Source organism: Mobula birostris, chromosome 5 (assembly GCF_030028105.1).
Source record: "Mobula birostris isolate sMobBir1 chromosome 5, sMobBir1.hap1, whole genome shotgun sequence".
Classification (NCBI taxonomy): domain Eukaryota; kingdom Metazoa; phylum Chordata; class Chondrichthyes; order Myliobatiformes; family Myliobatidae; genus Mobula; species Mobula birostris.
In genome coordinates this window covers 98492963-98507680 of record NC_092374.1, presented here as the reverse complement: position 1 = coordinate 98507680, position 14718 = coordinate 98492963, and the positions used below count along the sequence as shown (strand labels likewise).

General features: G+C 50.7%; 1 protein-coding gene and 1 long non-coding RNA gene across 4 annotated transcripts in view; one reads left to right on the top strand and one right to left on the bottom strand.

Moving 5' to 3' along the window:
- Nucleotides 1-8127, top strand: part of LOC140197917 (uncharacterized) — a 39960-nt gene extending 31833 nt beyond the window's left edge. Inside the window, exon 3 of the long non-coding RNA XR_011886053.1 lies at nucleotides 7706-8127. This is a non-coding gene — a long non-coding RNA (uncharacterized lncRNA). The remainder of the gene's footprint in view (nucleotides 1-7705) is intronic.
- Nucleotides 1-10598, bottom strand: part of LOC140197916 (kinesin-like protein KIF1C) — a 45396-nt gene extending 34798 nt beyond the window's left edge. For 2 of the 3 annotated variants that reach the window (XM_072258520.1, XM_072258523.1), the window contains exons 1-9: nucleotides 10254-10598; nucleotides 9606-9745; nucleotides 8941-9017; nucleotides 8430-8606; nucleotides 7394-7459; nucleotides 6890-7068; nucleotides 6079-6190; nucleotides 5793-5870; nucleotides 71-136 (exon numbers count right to left, since the gene is read on the bottom strand). In XM_072258520.1, coding sequence (XP_072114621.1) covers nucleotides 71-136; nucleotides 5793-5870; nucleotides 6079-6190; nucleotides 6890-7068; nucleotides 7394-7459; nucleotides 8430-8606; nucleotides 8941-9017; nucleotides 9606-9711 — 861 coding nt within the window. In that variant the 5' untranslated portion in view covers nucleotides 9712-9745; nucleotides 10254-10598. Of the gene's footprint in view, nucleotides 1-70; nucleotides 137-5792; nucleotides 5871-6078; nucleotides 6191-6889; nucleotides 7069-7393; nucleotides 7460-8429; nucleotides 8607-8940; nucleotides 9018-9605; nucleotides 9746-10225 lie in introns of all 3 variants that reach the window. The other variant, XM_072258522.1, reaches the window with a different exon arrangement.
- Nucleotides 10599-14718: the final 4120 nt, after the last annotated feature.

Below are 14718 nucleotides of genomic sequence, written 5' to 3'. Positions count from 1 at the left end.
GGTGGGGGTGGGGGTGTCTGGTCAGTGGGGCTGGGGGGGAAGGTGGGAGAGCCCTGGGTGAGAGACTCACCATTTCAGCCAACGCAGAGATCACCTTCCCCAGGGTAGTCAGGGACTTGTTAATGTTGGCTCCTTCCTGCAGAGAGAGTGGACAGAGATCAGTGTGGGGGAGGGAGAGATAGTGGTGGAGGAACGAGACGATGGGTGAAGACTGTGAAATTGGTGAAAACTAGACACAAGAAAATCTGTAGATCTGGAAATCCAAGCAACATACACACAATGCTGGAGGAACTCAGCAGGCCAGGCTGCATCTATGGAAAAGAGTAAATAGTCAACATTTTGGACCAGGACCCTACAGCAGGACTGGTGGGGAGGAAGAAGCACAAGGTGATAGGTGAAACTGGGAGGTAATTTGGGGAAGATTAGTGGTGGGGAGAGGGTAATTACAGTATCATTATCAGATGTACTGATATAGTGATGAGCTGCATTCCACCCATACCAACCATTCCATATGTAGCAGAGACAACAGAATGCAGAATAAAGTGTCACAGCTACAGAGACAGTGCAGTCAGTGCGTGTGGACAACGAGGTGCAAGATCACAACAAGGTAGATTATGAGGCCAAGGGTCCACATGCTGGGCATGCTACGTTGGTGCCAGAAAGTGTAACAACACTTCTGTGCAGCCCCCAGGGGCAGCACGATAGTGTAGTGGTTAGCATAAGGCTTTACAGTACAGGCGGCCCGGGTTCAATTCCTGCTGCCCCCTATAAGGAGTTTGTACCATCGGACACGTGTGACTTGTTTGTCCCACGACCGCACGGGTTTCCATTGAGTGCTCCGGTCAGCTCCGGTTGGTAGATGAATTGGTCATTGTGGTTGGGTCAGGGTTAAGTCGGGGTTGCTGGGTGGTGTGGCTCAAAGAGCCGGAAAGGCCTATTCGACACAGTGTCGCAATAAAAAATAAAATAAATTTTAAAATATTCTGTTGTGAACAGAAAGCAACATATTGCACGGCAAGTTTTGATATACACCCCATCATCATAGCTTGTCACACCAGACAGCCAGCCACTCTAGTGTTGTTTGGTTGATGGTCGGTGTCAGCTAAATCAGGTGAGAGTGGGCAGTTGCACAGAACGTGTTCAATGTTCTGCACCCTTTCACCACACTCACAGGATTCGCTGGTCTTTAAACCCCACTTCACCATATTGCCTCCCGTCCTACAAACTCCCGCTCTCATTCTGTTGAGAATGCACCACTTCCGTCTGTCAAGCAGTGCCCCGTCTGGTAACATTTCTGCGGGGTCTTGCACTGTACTGATTGAGGTTCTGGCTGCTGTTTGTTGCCAGAGGTCAACCCTGTATATTTGGGGGGATGTTCTGTGTGGCAGTTCCTCCACCGTAGCAAAGCTTTTCCTCCATTTTAGGCGGTTGGAAACTGGCACAGGATGGTGTAGTAGGTGCCGTAGATCTGAGTTCTGTTTACCTTTTACAATTTTTGTTGTAATGTGTCTTCGGGTCTCTGGGGGAGCAATGCCTGCAAGTCTGTAAATGACGTTAGTGGGTGTGGGGAGCAGTATGCCTGTGATTATTCGGCAGGCTTCGTTAAGGAACGGGTCTATTGTCTTCGCATGGGCTGATCTGCCCCACACAGGTGCACAGTATTCTGCCAGTGCATAGCAGATTGCTAGGGCAGTTGATCTAAGCGTGTGAGCTCCCCATTTCGTTCCTGCTAATTTTTTCAAGAGAGAATTGCAAGAGCCAACTTTCCCTCAGAGTCTTTGGATGTGGGTGGCAAATGAGAGCGTCCTATCCAGTGTGCCACACCAGAAGATCTTGAGTTTCCAAGCTGTTGCTCGATTCCTCAGATAGAATGCACACACTGAGTTTTTGATGGATTTGGGTTCAGACACCATTTTTCATAATACTGCTTCATTGCTTCGAGGACTGCTGTAAGTCATACTTCAACTTCTTGGAAAGAATTAGCTTGTGTTGCTATGCATAGGTTGTCTGCATAGATAAACCTGCTTGTGTTAGGAAAGATTGGTTGGTCGTTTGTGTAAGCATTGAATAGTAGAGGTGCCAGGACTGATCCCTCTGGTAGTCCGTTCTTTTGTGGATGTCATCTACTCTTAATTCCATTCATTTCTACATAAAATCTGCAATTTTCTAGGAGGCTTCTTATTACTTTGGACTGTGGTTTCGTTCTTTAACATTTTCGATAATTTCAGTAGAAGGCGTCTGTGATTCACAGTGTCATATGCTGCTAAGTCAACAAAAAACTGCCCCTGTAATTTGTCGCATTTCAAAGCCGCCCTCAATATACTGGGTTAAGTTCAGAACTTGACTGCAGCAAGAGGGGCCTGGCCTGAACCCAGCTTGGTCTGGTGTTAGATCTTCGACTAAGGGGGATATTCTTTTCAGTAGGAGTCTCTTGTAGAATTTATAGAGGGTGCAGAGCAAGGAAATCGGTCTGTAATTTTTAGGAATGTTGGGGTCTTTATTGGGTTCTAGGAGAGCAACAACTTTGGCTCTTTACTTTTTAGGTATTTTTAATGACCTTAGGCAACAGTTAAAAAGGGACAGAAGCCAGCGGAGTGCTTTAGGTCCAAGATGTTTAAGGAATTCATTAAGAATCCTATCTATGCCAGCAGCTTTGTTGGATTTTAGCTGTGATACTTCATCCTTTAATTCTTCTAGGGTGAGGGGTGGGAAGCTGTTATTCCCATTTGAGAGAGCTGACTCCATCTCCTGATGTTGCTTTTTCTTTTTCCTCTGTTCCTTGTTGTTTGGTCGACCCTTTAGTATTAGTTGGTGGATAACCTGATTGGGTTTTACAGCAATTCTCTGTGGTGGTCTATTGTCTGAGTTGAGTTTCCAAACAGTTGCCCATGCCTTCTTACTGCTCTTGGTCATGTCTGTGTTTTCTATCAGTTCTTGCCAATACTGTTGTCTCTCTTGGCTCAGTAGGGACAGAACTGACTCTCCCATTTCAATTGTGTCTTGACCAAACGGGTCTTGGTCGTATAAGTTGACATACTCATCATAACTTTGCCTGATATCACTAGTCAATCCCTGAATATATTTGGTTTTGCAGTCTCTAGGTATGTTCTGCTGTGCTACTTTCTAGATTAGTCAGACAAATTCATCATAATGATCAGGTTCTGGTGGTATGGTATCGATAAGTTGATCAAGGGATTCTGTGAAAGATGTCCAATTCGCTTTCCTCAGGTTAATTCTTGGTAGGTACTTTGATGGTAGATCTCAGAACTGGAAGGGATTCTCTCTGGACTGGACAATGTTGGGATTTGGGTATGTGTTGGAGGACTGTTCGTGTGAAGAGGTTGGAGCTTGCCGAGGTAACAAAAGCAAGGTCTGGGTTGTATCCTTTTCTCCATCTGGCACTTGTGAAGGTAAGGGTGACCTTTGACTCTTATAGTAGCTCAAGGCTGTTGTTTAGAGTCCATGATACAACTACTTCTGCATTTGCATGGTCATCTTCGTATCCCCAGTTGAGGCTTTGGCTATAAAAGTCACCAATAATGAGGTACATTTTGTCCTGGAGATCTAGGTTAGGTGGCCACATGAATGGTTCATTAGGGAGTTTGTAGACTGAGATGATATTTATGTGTTTTTGTTTCAACTTTCAGTAATTCCATTGAGCCAGCTTGGATGTTTGCTTTGCTCATTACTGTAGATTTATCTTTAACAAAGATTGCACTTCGATAAGTTTAGCTAGGGGTGTCAATAGCCAAGTGCATTCTTGGCACATGGGGTTGGTTGTTCAGCCTATGAGTTTCTTGCATACACAAGATGTCCCGTTTTAAGTTTGCCAGGATTTCTGCTTTACTGTGGTTGAAGCCTTCGATGTTGTGGCTAACGATTTTCATGATTTCCAGTGGGTCGAGGGTTTATCCTTTTACCACCCGCTGGATCACTTGGTCTGGCGTGTAATGGTCTCCTTTCAGATTAGCAGGGTCACAGTGTGAACGTTCCTGACTTGACCTCAAGAGTCTGTTAAGTGTCCTTGTGCCTGGTGGCACATACTTTCAGGCTTTTGTATCCTCTGCCTAATGGTTTGGGGGGGGGGGGGGGTTAAGAAAATACAATGTCTGGGGTGGGTGAGGGTCTTTGATCTGCTGGCTGCTTCACAGAGGCAGTGGTAAGTGTAGGCAGAGTCCGTGGAGGGAAGGCCAGATCCTGTGATGTGCTGAGCTGTGCCCACAACCCTCTGCACTCAGTTGCTGTACTGAGCTGCCATGCATCCAGTTCAATGCTTTCTATCATCCATCAATTTAAAAAAAAGGATTGAGAGGGACATGCTGAATTTCTTTACCCCCCTGAGGAAGTAGAGGTGCTGGTGTATATCCTTGGCAGTAGCATCCGCATGATTGGTGATTTCTACAAGCAGAAACCTGAAGCTTTCAACCATCTCCCCACTTCCTGAAGCCAATGGCCAGCTGTTTTGCTGAGCTTGAGGGAAAGGTTGTTGTCAGAACACCATATCACCAAGCTCTCAGTCTCCTTTCTGTACTCTGACTCACTGTTCTTTGAGGCGTGGCCCAATACAGTGGTATCATCTGCAAACATCCAGCTGGAATTAGCAGAGTCTGGCCACACAGCCACGAGTGTACAAGGGGTAGACCAAGGGGCTGAGAACGCAGCCTTGAAAGGTGCCAATATTGAGGTTAACTGCAGAGGTGATGCTGCCCTCTTCTCATTACTCCCAAGCGGGAGGAGGTACAGGAGCGTGAAGACACACACTCAACGTTTCAGGAACAGCTTCTTCCCCTCCGCCACAGGATTTCTGAATGGACAATGAACCCATGTACACTGCCTCTCTATTTTTTCTTTGTTTTGCTCTCTTTTTGCACTACTAGTTTCATCTTATAAATAAATACTCACACATGCATGCAGGTACATGGTGGTTGTCAGTCATGTTCGACATTGACAGGAAGCCTGTGTGGGAGAGTTTTTACAGTGGAATACTCAGACGTCCGAGTCCAGTCGTGCGAACAAGCGTCACATACAGGGGTCTCCCCTGGTTGCAGTGGATGACAATGGCACCTTCTGTGCCTTGTCATGCCCTTTGCTCTCCATGCAGCATTGAAGAACCGCCTCCCTGGCCGTTAGACCTCACTGTAGATCTCATCTGCTCAGTCCGCCAGACCCGACTCTTCATGGTGGGACAGGCGTGTCCCACCTCACTGGGTGCGAGGCTGCTGGCTGCCCTCACCTGGTTTAGCCCGCCTGTCGAAGCAGTGCATCAGGGTGTGGCTGCTGTCACAGGCAAACAGCTACTTGGAGCCCCAGGTGAGGGCTGAGTGTCTGGTGGGACCAAAAGTGAGAGAGCTGCTCTGGAATGGACACGACCAGCCCCTGCCCCTCCCCATACATATACGTGTGTTTTATGTACCGCTGCAGCAAAAAACAAATTTCACAATACATGTCAGTGACAATAAACCTGATTCTGCCTACATTTACCTGCCAGGAAGCTCGGGATCCAGAGGGAGGTGCTGAGTTGTAGGACAAGGAATTTGAAGACTAATTTGTTTGGTATTGAAGGCAGACCTATAGTCAATCGACAGGTTTGATATAGATCTTTTTGATCCATATGTTCTAGAGATGAGTGCATGACTGCCAGGTCCCATGTGGATCTGATTTAGCCGGAGGCCAACTGCAGTGGGGCGAGATTGTCTGGGAGGCTGGAGCTGATGGAGGTCTTGACTGAGGTGGTGGAAAGGGGGGCTAAGCCTCACTTGGGAAGGGAGTGATCAGCTACAAACACATCTTACCTTTAACCTCGTGCCCTTTGTCCCAGCGGCATCTGCCCTTTCACTTCCTGCCAAATCCACCAGGCTGATCTTGCTGACCTGGGGAAGGGAGACAGCAGTCAGTGGGGGAAGGAGTAGCTATCCCATGCACCCCCCCCCCATGAGCCCCACACATCTCACCCCATCTCAGCAGTGGGGTGGGCTCATTGTAGTCATCTGTCCCATTCCCTGAACCCTACCCTCCCCTCGCCACACCACCCCCAAAGCCCCCGCCATCCATCCCCACCACAACCCCTGCCCCGCTTACCCTCTCAGTGGAGAGCTCAGTCACGGAGTCGTGCCGTTTCTGGGTGAAGATGATGGTGAAGACTGCGTGAGAGCGGCTGCTGGCTTCATTCATGTTGGTGGCAGCGACTGTCCTGTGGAGGAGATCAGGGTCAACAGAGTTGTCCCTCACCCCAACCTCTGCCCTGACCCTGACTTTGACTCCGATCACTGCTCCTAACTGCCCCCACTGCTGCCAACTCCAACCACCCCTGACCCCACCTCAGACCTCTGCCCTGAACCCAATCCCTGAAGGCACTGTTCCACCTGCCCTCTGACCCTCAGCACATGACCCCCTGTCCTCAGCATGGATTAGATGGGCCAAAGGGTGTGCTTCAATGTGATATGGTTTCATACCATGCACTATTTCCCCTGCCGTACCCCAAGAACCACAGTGATGACCGCTGACCTAAACCCCACTCATTGACCCCAAAGCTCACCCTCAGATCCCCACTGATCCCTGAACCTCACCTATTGACCTCAAGGCCCACCTTCAGATTTCCACTGACCCCCTAACCCCCACACATTGACCCAAAGCCCACCCCTCAGATCTCCACTGACCCTTGACCCTGAACCCCACCCAGTGACCCCAAAGCCCACCTTCAGATTTCCACTATCCATTGAATCCCACCCACTGACCTCTGACCCTGATCCCTACACACTGACCCCAAGGCCACCTCCTGATCCTGACTGATCCCTGCCCTCGCCCACTGACACAGTCCTGAACCACAGCCACTGACCCCTGACCCCAACCCCTACCCTCTGGCCACCACCCCCCCTCCCACCCTGCACACCGGGCCCGGTTGCCGCAGTCCATGAGCTCAGCGATGTGGTGGGAGCTGGTGGCCGCCAGCCGAGATAGACCCTCCACGTAGGGGCCGAGCAAGGGGTGCTCCCTCACTCGTAGGTTCCCTCCGCTCCTGGGGTTTAGGAGGTCACGTACACGCTCACAGTAGATCTCCATGTAACTGACCTGCATGGCAAAAGGCAAAGGTTAGTGATCACAGGGTCACTTCTGACCCTTGCTCCACTCCTCTACAATGTCACCCCTCAGCCCAGTCTCCCTGCTTCCTATGGAACTCTGACCCTGATCTCTGAGTCTCTAACCCCTCCCCTCACACTGAACATTCCACCTCTGACCCCTCACCCTGACCTTTCACCTTACAATCCCTTCCCTCATCCTCTGATTCCTTCCCTCACCCTCCAACTCCTCTCATCAGCAGAAACAGTCTTGAACCCTGACCCATTACCCTCTGACTCTTCCCATGACCCTCTGCTCACCCCGATAGCACCATTACCTCCACTGAGTGTGACAGCTCATCACTGCGGCTACTCTCGATCCTGGAGAACAGGTCCTCACAGAGCTGTGGGGAGACAGAGGGGAGTGTCAGTTAGGGACCCCCAGCCTGGAAACACCCCCCACCTTGTACAACATCCAAGCATGAACAGTGCATTGCCCTTCACTCACTCCCAAAGCAGTCTCATAGCCCCCAATTGGCGAGGTTAGACTCTATCGGCCATTCCTCCCCCTCTGGACCTGTTATACCCTTTGACACTGTCACAACCCCACCGATATTCAGACCTCCTGCATACTTATCTATCCACCACAGAAAGCATCCCAGCTGGATTGATCAGGGCTTGGTATGGCGACTGTTCTGCCTGTGATCATGAGAACGTGCAGAGAGTTGTGGACACAGCACAGAAACCAATCTTCCCTCCATGGGCTCTGGCTGCTAAGCAATCTATCAAAGACCCCAACCACGCCGGACGTTCTCCCTTCTCCCATCGGACAGGTTGATACAAAAACCTGAAATCACCTCCTACCAGGCTCGAGGACAGCAGATATCAAACACTGAACCCAACTGACCGTGCCTGGACTCGCAAGATGCTTTACATCCTGTGTCTTTTGCTCGATAGTTTTGTTGCCATTTGTGTAATTTGTTTTTCTTTTGCATGTGGGGTGGGGAAGTTGATGTTTTTCTTTGAACGGGTTCGGTGGCTGTCTGTGGGAAGGCAAATCTCAGGGTTGTACATTGCATACATAGTTCCATAATAAATGTACTTTGAAGCTGTTATCAGACTCTTGAAGGGTCTCCTTGATCTCATTATCAACATTGTACCCTACCGTCTACCTGCACGGCATTTCTCTGCAGCCGTTCCACTTCATTCTGCATTCCGAATTGTCTTACATTGTTCTACCTCAGTGCAGCCTTCCATTGTACCTCGGCAGACATAACATCAGTAAACAGACTTACAACATGACAGGGCAAAGAGGTGAGGTAGTTGGTTGGAGGGGAGGAGGCTCAGGAGGGTTCAGAGAGGAGGGGTACTGACCTGTGGGATGAGTCCTGGTTCAGAGACTGGCCGCCCCACCATGGTGTAGGACTTGCCTGCGCCGGTCTGTCCATATGCCAACACACAGATGTTGTAGCCCTGGAAAGCGTGAAGCAACATCTCCTCCCCCAGGTCCAGGTACAAATGCCGCTGGGACACGAACCCTGGGTCCTCAGGCTGGAGACAAGGGTGGGGTGGGATGAGACCGGGGGGTATGTACCCAGTGCCAGACTCCCCCCTCACTCCCAGCCTCTGAACCCACTCCCTCTCCCATAATCCTCATGCTTACCCCCTCCTTACCCTCACTCCCTCCCACTCTGACCCTCTTCTCCACTTCCCCACCATCCCAGCACACGAGGAACGGTCGTTGTGGACACAGCCCAAATCCCTACTGCCCTCCATCCACGGGTTCCTACTACCAGCACCCACTGATGAGTGTGCCTCACCCTTCACTTTATGGGCTGTGTCTCCCTGCCCACCTCCCCAGCAACCCCCTCCCTCCTGCTCTCACCGAGCCGTGTGACCAGTACGAGTGGTCGAAGGTGAAAGACTTGGGGGCATCTTTTGTCTGTTTGGGATTTGTAATACCTGTCGGGAAAGGGAAGGGGAGGTGGAAGGGGAGGTGGAAGGGGAGGTGGAAGGGGAGGTGGAAGGGGAGGTGGAAGGGGAGGTGGAAGGGGAGGTGGAGGTGGAGGTGGAGGTGGAGGTGGAGGGGGGAGAGAAAGAAAGTGTCACCATAAGTACATTCCAATACCCCACACCATCCACAGAACCCTCCCCCTTTGCAGATAACTCCCCCACCCACAGGATTTACAGTGGGGATCAGACGACACACCATCCACAGAACCCTCCCCCTTTGCAGATAACTCCCCCACCCACAGGATTTACAGTGGGGATCAGACGACACACCATCCACAGAACCCTCCCCCTTTGCAGATAACTCCCCCACCCACAGGATTTACAGTGGGGATCAGACGACACACCATCCACAGAACCCTCCCCCTTTGCAGATAACTCCCCCACCCACAGGATTTACAGTGGGGATTACAGGAAGAGACCCAAGGGAAGACAGCAAAGCTACAGTTCCAACCCCCCCCCCAGCCCCCACCAACCCAAACACACTCCTAACGACCCCTTTCCCTGAACCACAACCCCCACCCCAAGCGTGATGCTCACTGGTGCAGTTGCCAGACATGTGGATGATACAGGTGGCATTCAAACGCAGCTCCCGGGGGCTGAAGGGACGGACACGAACAGCCACCTTCACCGAGGCCCCTGCCATGGTGACCTTGCTCAGCAACCAATCACACTTGAACCTGGGGGGGGGGGGTGCGGTCAAGGAATAAAGGTCAACAAAATCCAAAATCCCAACCAAATACCACACCTCAATCTCCCACTTCCCTCCCCTTCACCCCCACCATCCCTCCTTCACCCTTCAACTACCCCCACTTCCCTCACACTCCACCTCACTCCCCGTCCCTTACCCTCTCTTCACGTCTACCGTCTCGCCTCTGAACACCTCTCCCCTACTCACTTGTCATCATGCACCACCCTACCCAATCACTGCCAACCCTCACCCCCCACCCTCTCCTCCTCCCCCTCTCCCACCCACCCCTTTCTCCCCTCCTCCCCACTCACCCCCCTTCCTACCTCCCTCACCCACTCCCTCCTCCTCACCCTCCCCATCTACCTCCTTTCCACCTTCCTCTCCTCCCCCACCCACCTGCCCCTCCTCCCCCACCCACCCCTTCCCCCACCCTCCATTCCCTGTCTCCTACCCACCACTCTACCCCCACCTTTTTCTCTCTTATCTCCCTCCCTCACCGACACCGGGCTCCTGCCACCCTCCGGCATTCCCAGCTCCCGGGAGTGGCTCAGCAATTTCCGCCGGTGTCCGGGACCAGGCGACAGGGCATCGCCCGCTCCCGGTTCACGCAACCCGGCTCCGGTCCCCTCCCCCCGGCCGCACAAACTTTCCCGAACTTTTGGGGAAACTTTTTTCCGGTAGCGGCGGTGGGACCCGGGGGGAGGGAGGGAGGCGGCCGGCGGTGTGTCCGAGCAGCGGTTGTGGGGTGCCGGCCCGGGGGTCGGGTGCCGGGGGTGGGACTCCGACTGCTGGGGGTGGGAGGGAGGCCTCGAGTACTGATTGATGTTGGCGGTCAGCAGCCGTTCGCCATTTCCCCGATGACGTGAGGACTCGGTCAGGGAGGAGCCGCCTTAAAGGAGCCGCACAGCGGGCGAATGGGGCGGGTGCTGCCTGGCTTGGTCGAGCCGCGAACCGGCTGGGGTGTCACTGCTGAACCCCTGATTCACAGACACTCACAGAGAGTGTGACACACTAACTTGCAACAACGAGCACGCATAGTCAGTCACACCGAACCTCAGTTATATTCATACACACAGACCCACCCACACTGGGTTGGGGGTAGAAGTGCAGGTGTGTCGAGGGTCCTAAGGTTCATCTTTATCTACTTGTTCATTTGAGGTGCTCGAGCAGTCATCACTGGAAACTCTCACCATTTGCAACATTGTCATACCTCAACAAACGTGACCATAATAAACCAATTTACCAATTCATTTGCACTGTCCTGCTACCACATACTATAATTAACATCAAGTAAATCAGTTATAATAAACTGGTCTGTGAAGGCGCTATGGATCCCTGCTGGTGTTCCACATCGGCAGGATGAGAGAGAGAGAGAGAGAGAGAGAGAGATTGTAGTGTTGTGTACAGAGACAGTGGTGTGTGTGTGTGTGTGTGTGTGTGTTTGTGTGTGTGTCTTTGTAGTGTGTGCAGGGTCTGTGGTGTGTGTGTTGTGTTTACAGAGACTGTGGTGTGTGTGTTTTGCGTTGTGTACAGGGACTGTGATGTGTGTGTGTGTGTTATGTACCAAGACAGTGGCGTGCATGTGTGTTTGTGCCTGCGTGTGTGTTCATAGTGTTGTGTACAGAGACTGTGGTGTGTGTGTGTTTGTGGTGTTGTGTACCGGGACTGCGGTGTGTGTGTGTGTGTGTGTGTGTTTGTAGTATTGTATACAGAGACTGTGGTGTGTGTGTGTTTGCAGTGTTGCACACAGGGACTGTAGTGCGTGTGTGTTTGCGGTGTTGTGTACAGGGACTGTGATGCGTGTGTGTGCGTTTCTAATGTTGTGTACAGGGACTGTGGTGTGTGTGTGTTTGTAGTGCTGCGTACAGGGAATGTGGTGCGTGTGTGTGTTTGTAGTGTTGTGTACAGAGACTGTGCTGTGTGTGTGTTTGTGGTGTGTACAGGGACTGTGGTGCGTGTGTGTGTGTGTTTGTAGTGTTGTGTACAGGGACTGTGGTGTGTGTGTTTGTAGTGCTGTGTGCAGGGACTGTGGTGTGTGTGTGTTTGTAGTGGAGTGTACAGAGACTGTGGTGTGTGTGTGTTTGTAGTGTGTACAGGGACTGTGGTGTGTGTGTGTGTTTGTAGTGTGTAAAAGGATTGTGGTGTGTGTGTGTTTGTAGTGTTGTGTACAGGTACTGTGGTGTGTGTGTGTGTTTGTAGTTTTGTGTACAGGGACTGTGGTGTGTGTGTGTGTTTGTGGTGTGTACAGAGACTGTGCTGTGTGTGTGTGTTTGTACTGTTGTGTGCAGGGACTGTGGTGTGTGTGTATGTGTGTTTGTAGTGGTGTGTAGAGAGACTGTGGGGTGTGTGTGTTTGTAGTGTGTACAGGGACTGTGGCGTGTCTGCGTGTTTGTCGTGTTGTGTACAGGGACAGTGGTGTGTTTGTAGTGTTGTGTGCTGGGACTGTGGAGTGTGTGTGTTTGTAGTGTTGTATACAGAGACTATGGTATGTGTGTGTGTGTGTGTGTGTGTGTGTGTGTGTGTGTGTGTGTGTGTGTGTGTGTGTGTGTTTGTAGTGGTGTGTACAGGGACTGTGGTGCGTGTGAGTGTTTGTTGTGTTGTGTACATTGACTAGCTGTGTGTGTGTGGTTGTAGTGTTGTGTACAGGGACTGCGGTGTGTGTGTGTTAGTAGTTTTCTATACCGGGACTATGTTGTATGTGTGTGTGTTGTGTGTGCCTGTGTGTGTGTGTGTGTGTTGTGTTGTGTACAGAGACAGTGGTGTGTGTGCGTGTGTGTGTCTTTGTAGAGTGTGCAGGGCCTGTGGTGTGCGTGTGGTGTTTACAGAGACTGTGGTGTGTGTGTGTGTGTTTGTAGTTTTGTGTACCGGGACTGTGGTGTGTGTGTGTGTGTGTGTGTGTGTGTGTGTGTTTGTGTGTGTTGTGTACAGAGACAGTGGTGTGCATGTGTGTGTGTGTGTGTGTGTGTGTGTGTTCGTAGTGCTGTGTATAGAGTCTGTGGTGTGTGTGTGTTGTGTTATGTGCAGGGACTATGCTGTGTGAGTGTGTTTGTAGTGTTGTGTACAGAGACTGTGGTGTGTGTGTGTGTGTGTGTGTGTGTTTGCAGTGGTTTGTACAGGGACTGTGGCGCATGTGTGTGTTTGTGTTGTTGTGTACAGAGACTGTGGTGTGTGTGTGTGTTTGTAGTGTGTACAAGGACTGTGGTGTGTGTGTGTGTTTGTAGTGTTGTGTTCAGAGACTGTGGTGTGTGCTTGTGTGTGTGTGTTTGTAGTGTTGTGTACAGGGACTGTGGTGCATGTGTGTTTGCTGTGTTCTGTACAGGGACTGTGGTGTGTATGTGGTGTGTACAGATACTGTGGTGTGTGTGTGTTTGTAGTGTTGTGTGGAAGGACTGTGGTGTTTGTGTGTGTGTGTGTGTGTGTGTGTGCATGTGTTTGTGTGTTTGCTGTGTTGTGTACAGGGACTGTGGTGAGTGTGTTTGAGTTTGTAGTGTTATGTACAGGCACTCTGGAGTGTGTGTGTGTGTGTGTCTGTGTTTGTAGAGTTGTGTACAAGGACTGTGGTGTGTGTGTGTGTGCATGTGTGTGTGTGTTTGTAGTGTGGTGTACAGAGACTGTGGTGTGTTTCTGTTTGTGTTGTGTTCAGGGACAGTGTGTGTGTGTGTGTGTGTGTGTGTGTGTGTGTGTGTGTGTGTGTGTTTGTAGTTTTGTGTACTGGGACTGTGTTGTGTGTTCATGTGTTTGTGTGTTTGCTGTGTTGTGTACAGGGACTGTGGTGTGTGTGTTTGAGTTTGTAGTGTTATGTACAGGCACTCTGGAGTGTGTGTGGTGTGTGTGTTTGTTGTGTTGTGTACAGGGACTCTGCTGTGTGCGTGTGTTTGTATTTTTGTGTACAGAGACTGTGGTTCATGAGTGTTTTTGTAGTGTTGTGTACAGGGACGGTGGTGCATGTGTTTTTGCTGTGTTGTGTACAGGGACTGTGGTGTGTATGTGGTGTGTACAGAGACTCTGGTGTGTGTGTTGTGTGCAGAGACTGTGGTGCGTGTGTGTGTTTGTGGTGTGTTCAGGGACTCTGTGTGTGTGTGTGTGTGTGTGTGTGTTTGTAGTGTTGTGTACAAGGACTGTGGTGTGTGTCTGTGCTTGTAGTGGTGTGTACAGGGACTGCGGTACGTGTGTGTGTTTGTAGTGTTGTGTACTGGGACCGTGTTGTGTGTGTGTGTGTGTGTGTGTGTATGTGTGTGTGTGTGTGTGTGTATGTGTGTGTGTACAGGGACTGTGGTGCGTGTGTGTGTTTGTAGTGTTGTGTACAGTGACTATGGTGTGTGTGTGTGTGTGTGTGTGTGTGTTTGTATTGTGTACAGAGACTGTGGGGTGTGTGTGTGTGTTTGCAGTGTTGTGTACAGGGACTGTGGTGTGTGTGTATTTGTGTGTGTGTGTTTGTAGTGTTCTGCACAGAGACTCTGGTGTGTGTGTGTGTTTCTAGTGGTGTTTACAGGGACTGTAGTGCGTGTGTTTGTAGTGTTGTGTTCAGGGACTGTGGTGCGTTAGTGTGTTTGTAGTGTTGTGTACAGGGACTGTGGTGCATGTGTGTTTGCTGTGTTGTATTCAGGGACTGTGGTGTGAATGTGGTCTGTATCAGGTCTGTGGTGTGTGTGTTGTGTACAGAGACTGTGGTGTGTGTGTGTGTTTGTGGTGTGTTCAGGGACTCTGTGTGTGTATGTGTGTGTGTGTGTTTGTAGTGTTATGTACAGGGTCTGTGGGTTGTGTGTGTGTGTGTGTGTGTGTGTGTGTTTGTAGTGTTGTGTACAGGGACTGCAGTCTGTGTGTGTTTGTATTGTGTACAGGGACTGTGGTGTGTGTGTGTCTGTTTGTAGCATTGTGCACAGGGACTGTGGTGTGTGTGTGTTTGTAGTGCTGTGTACAGGGACTGTGCTTTGGTGTGTGTTTGTAGTGTTGTGTACAGGG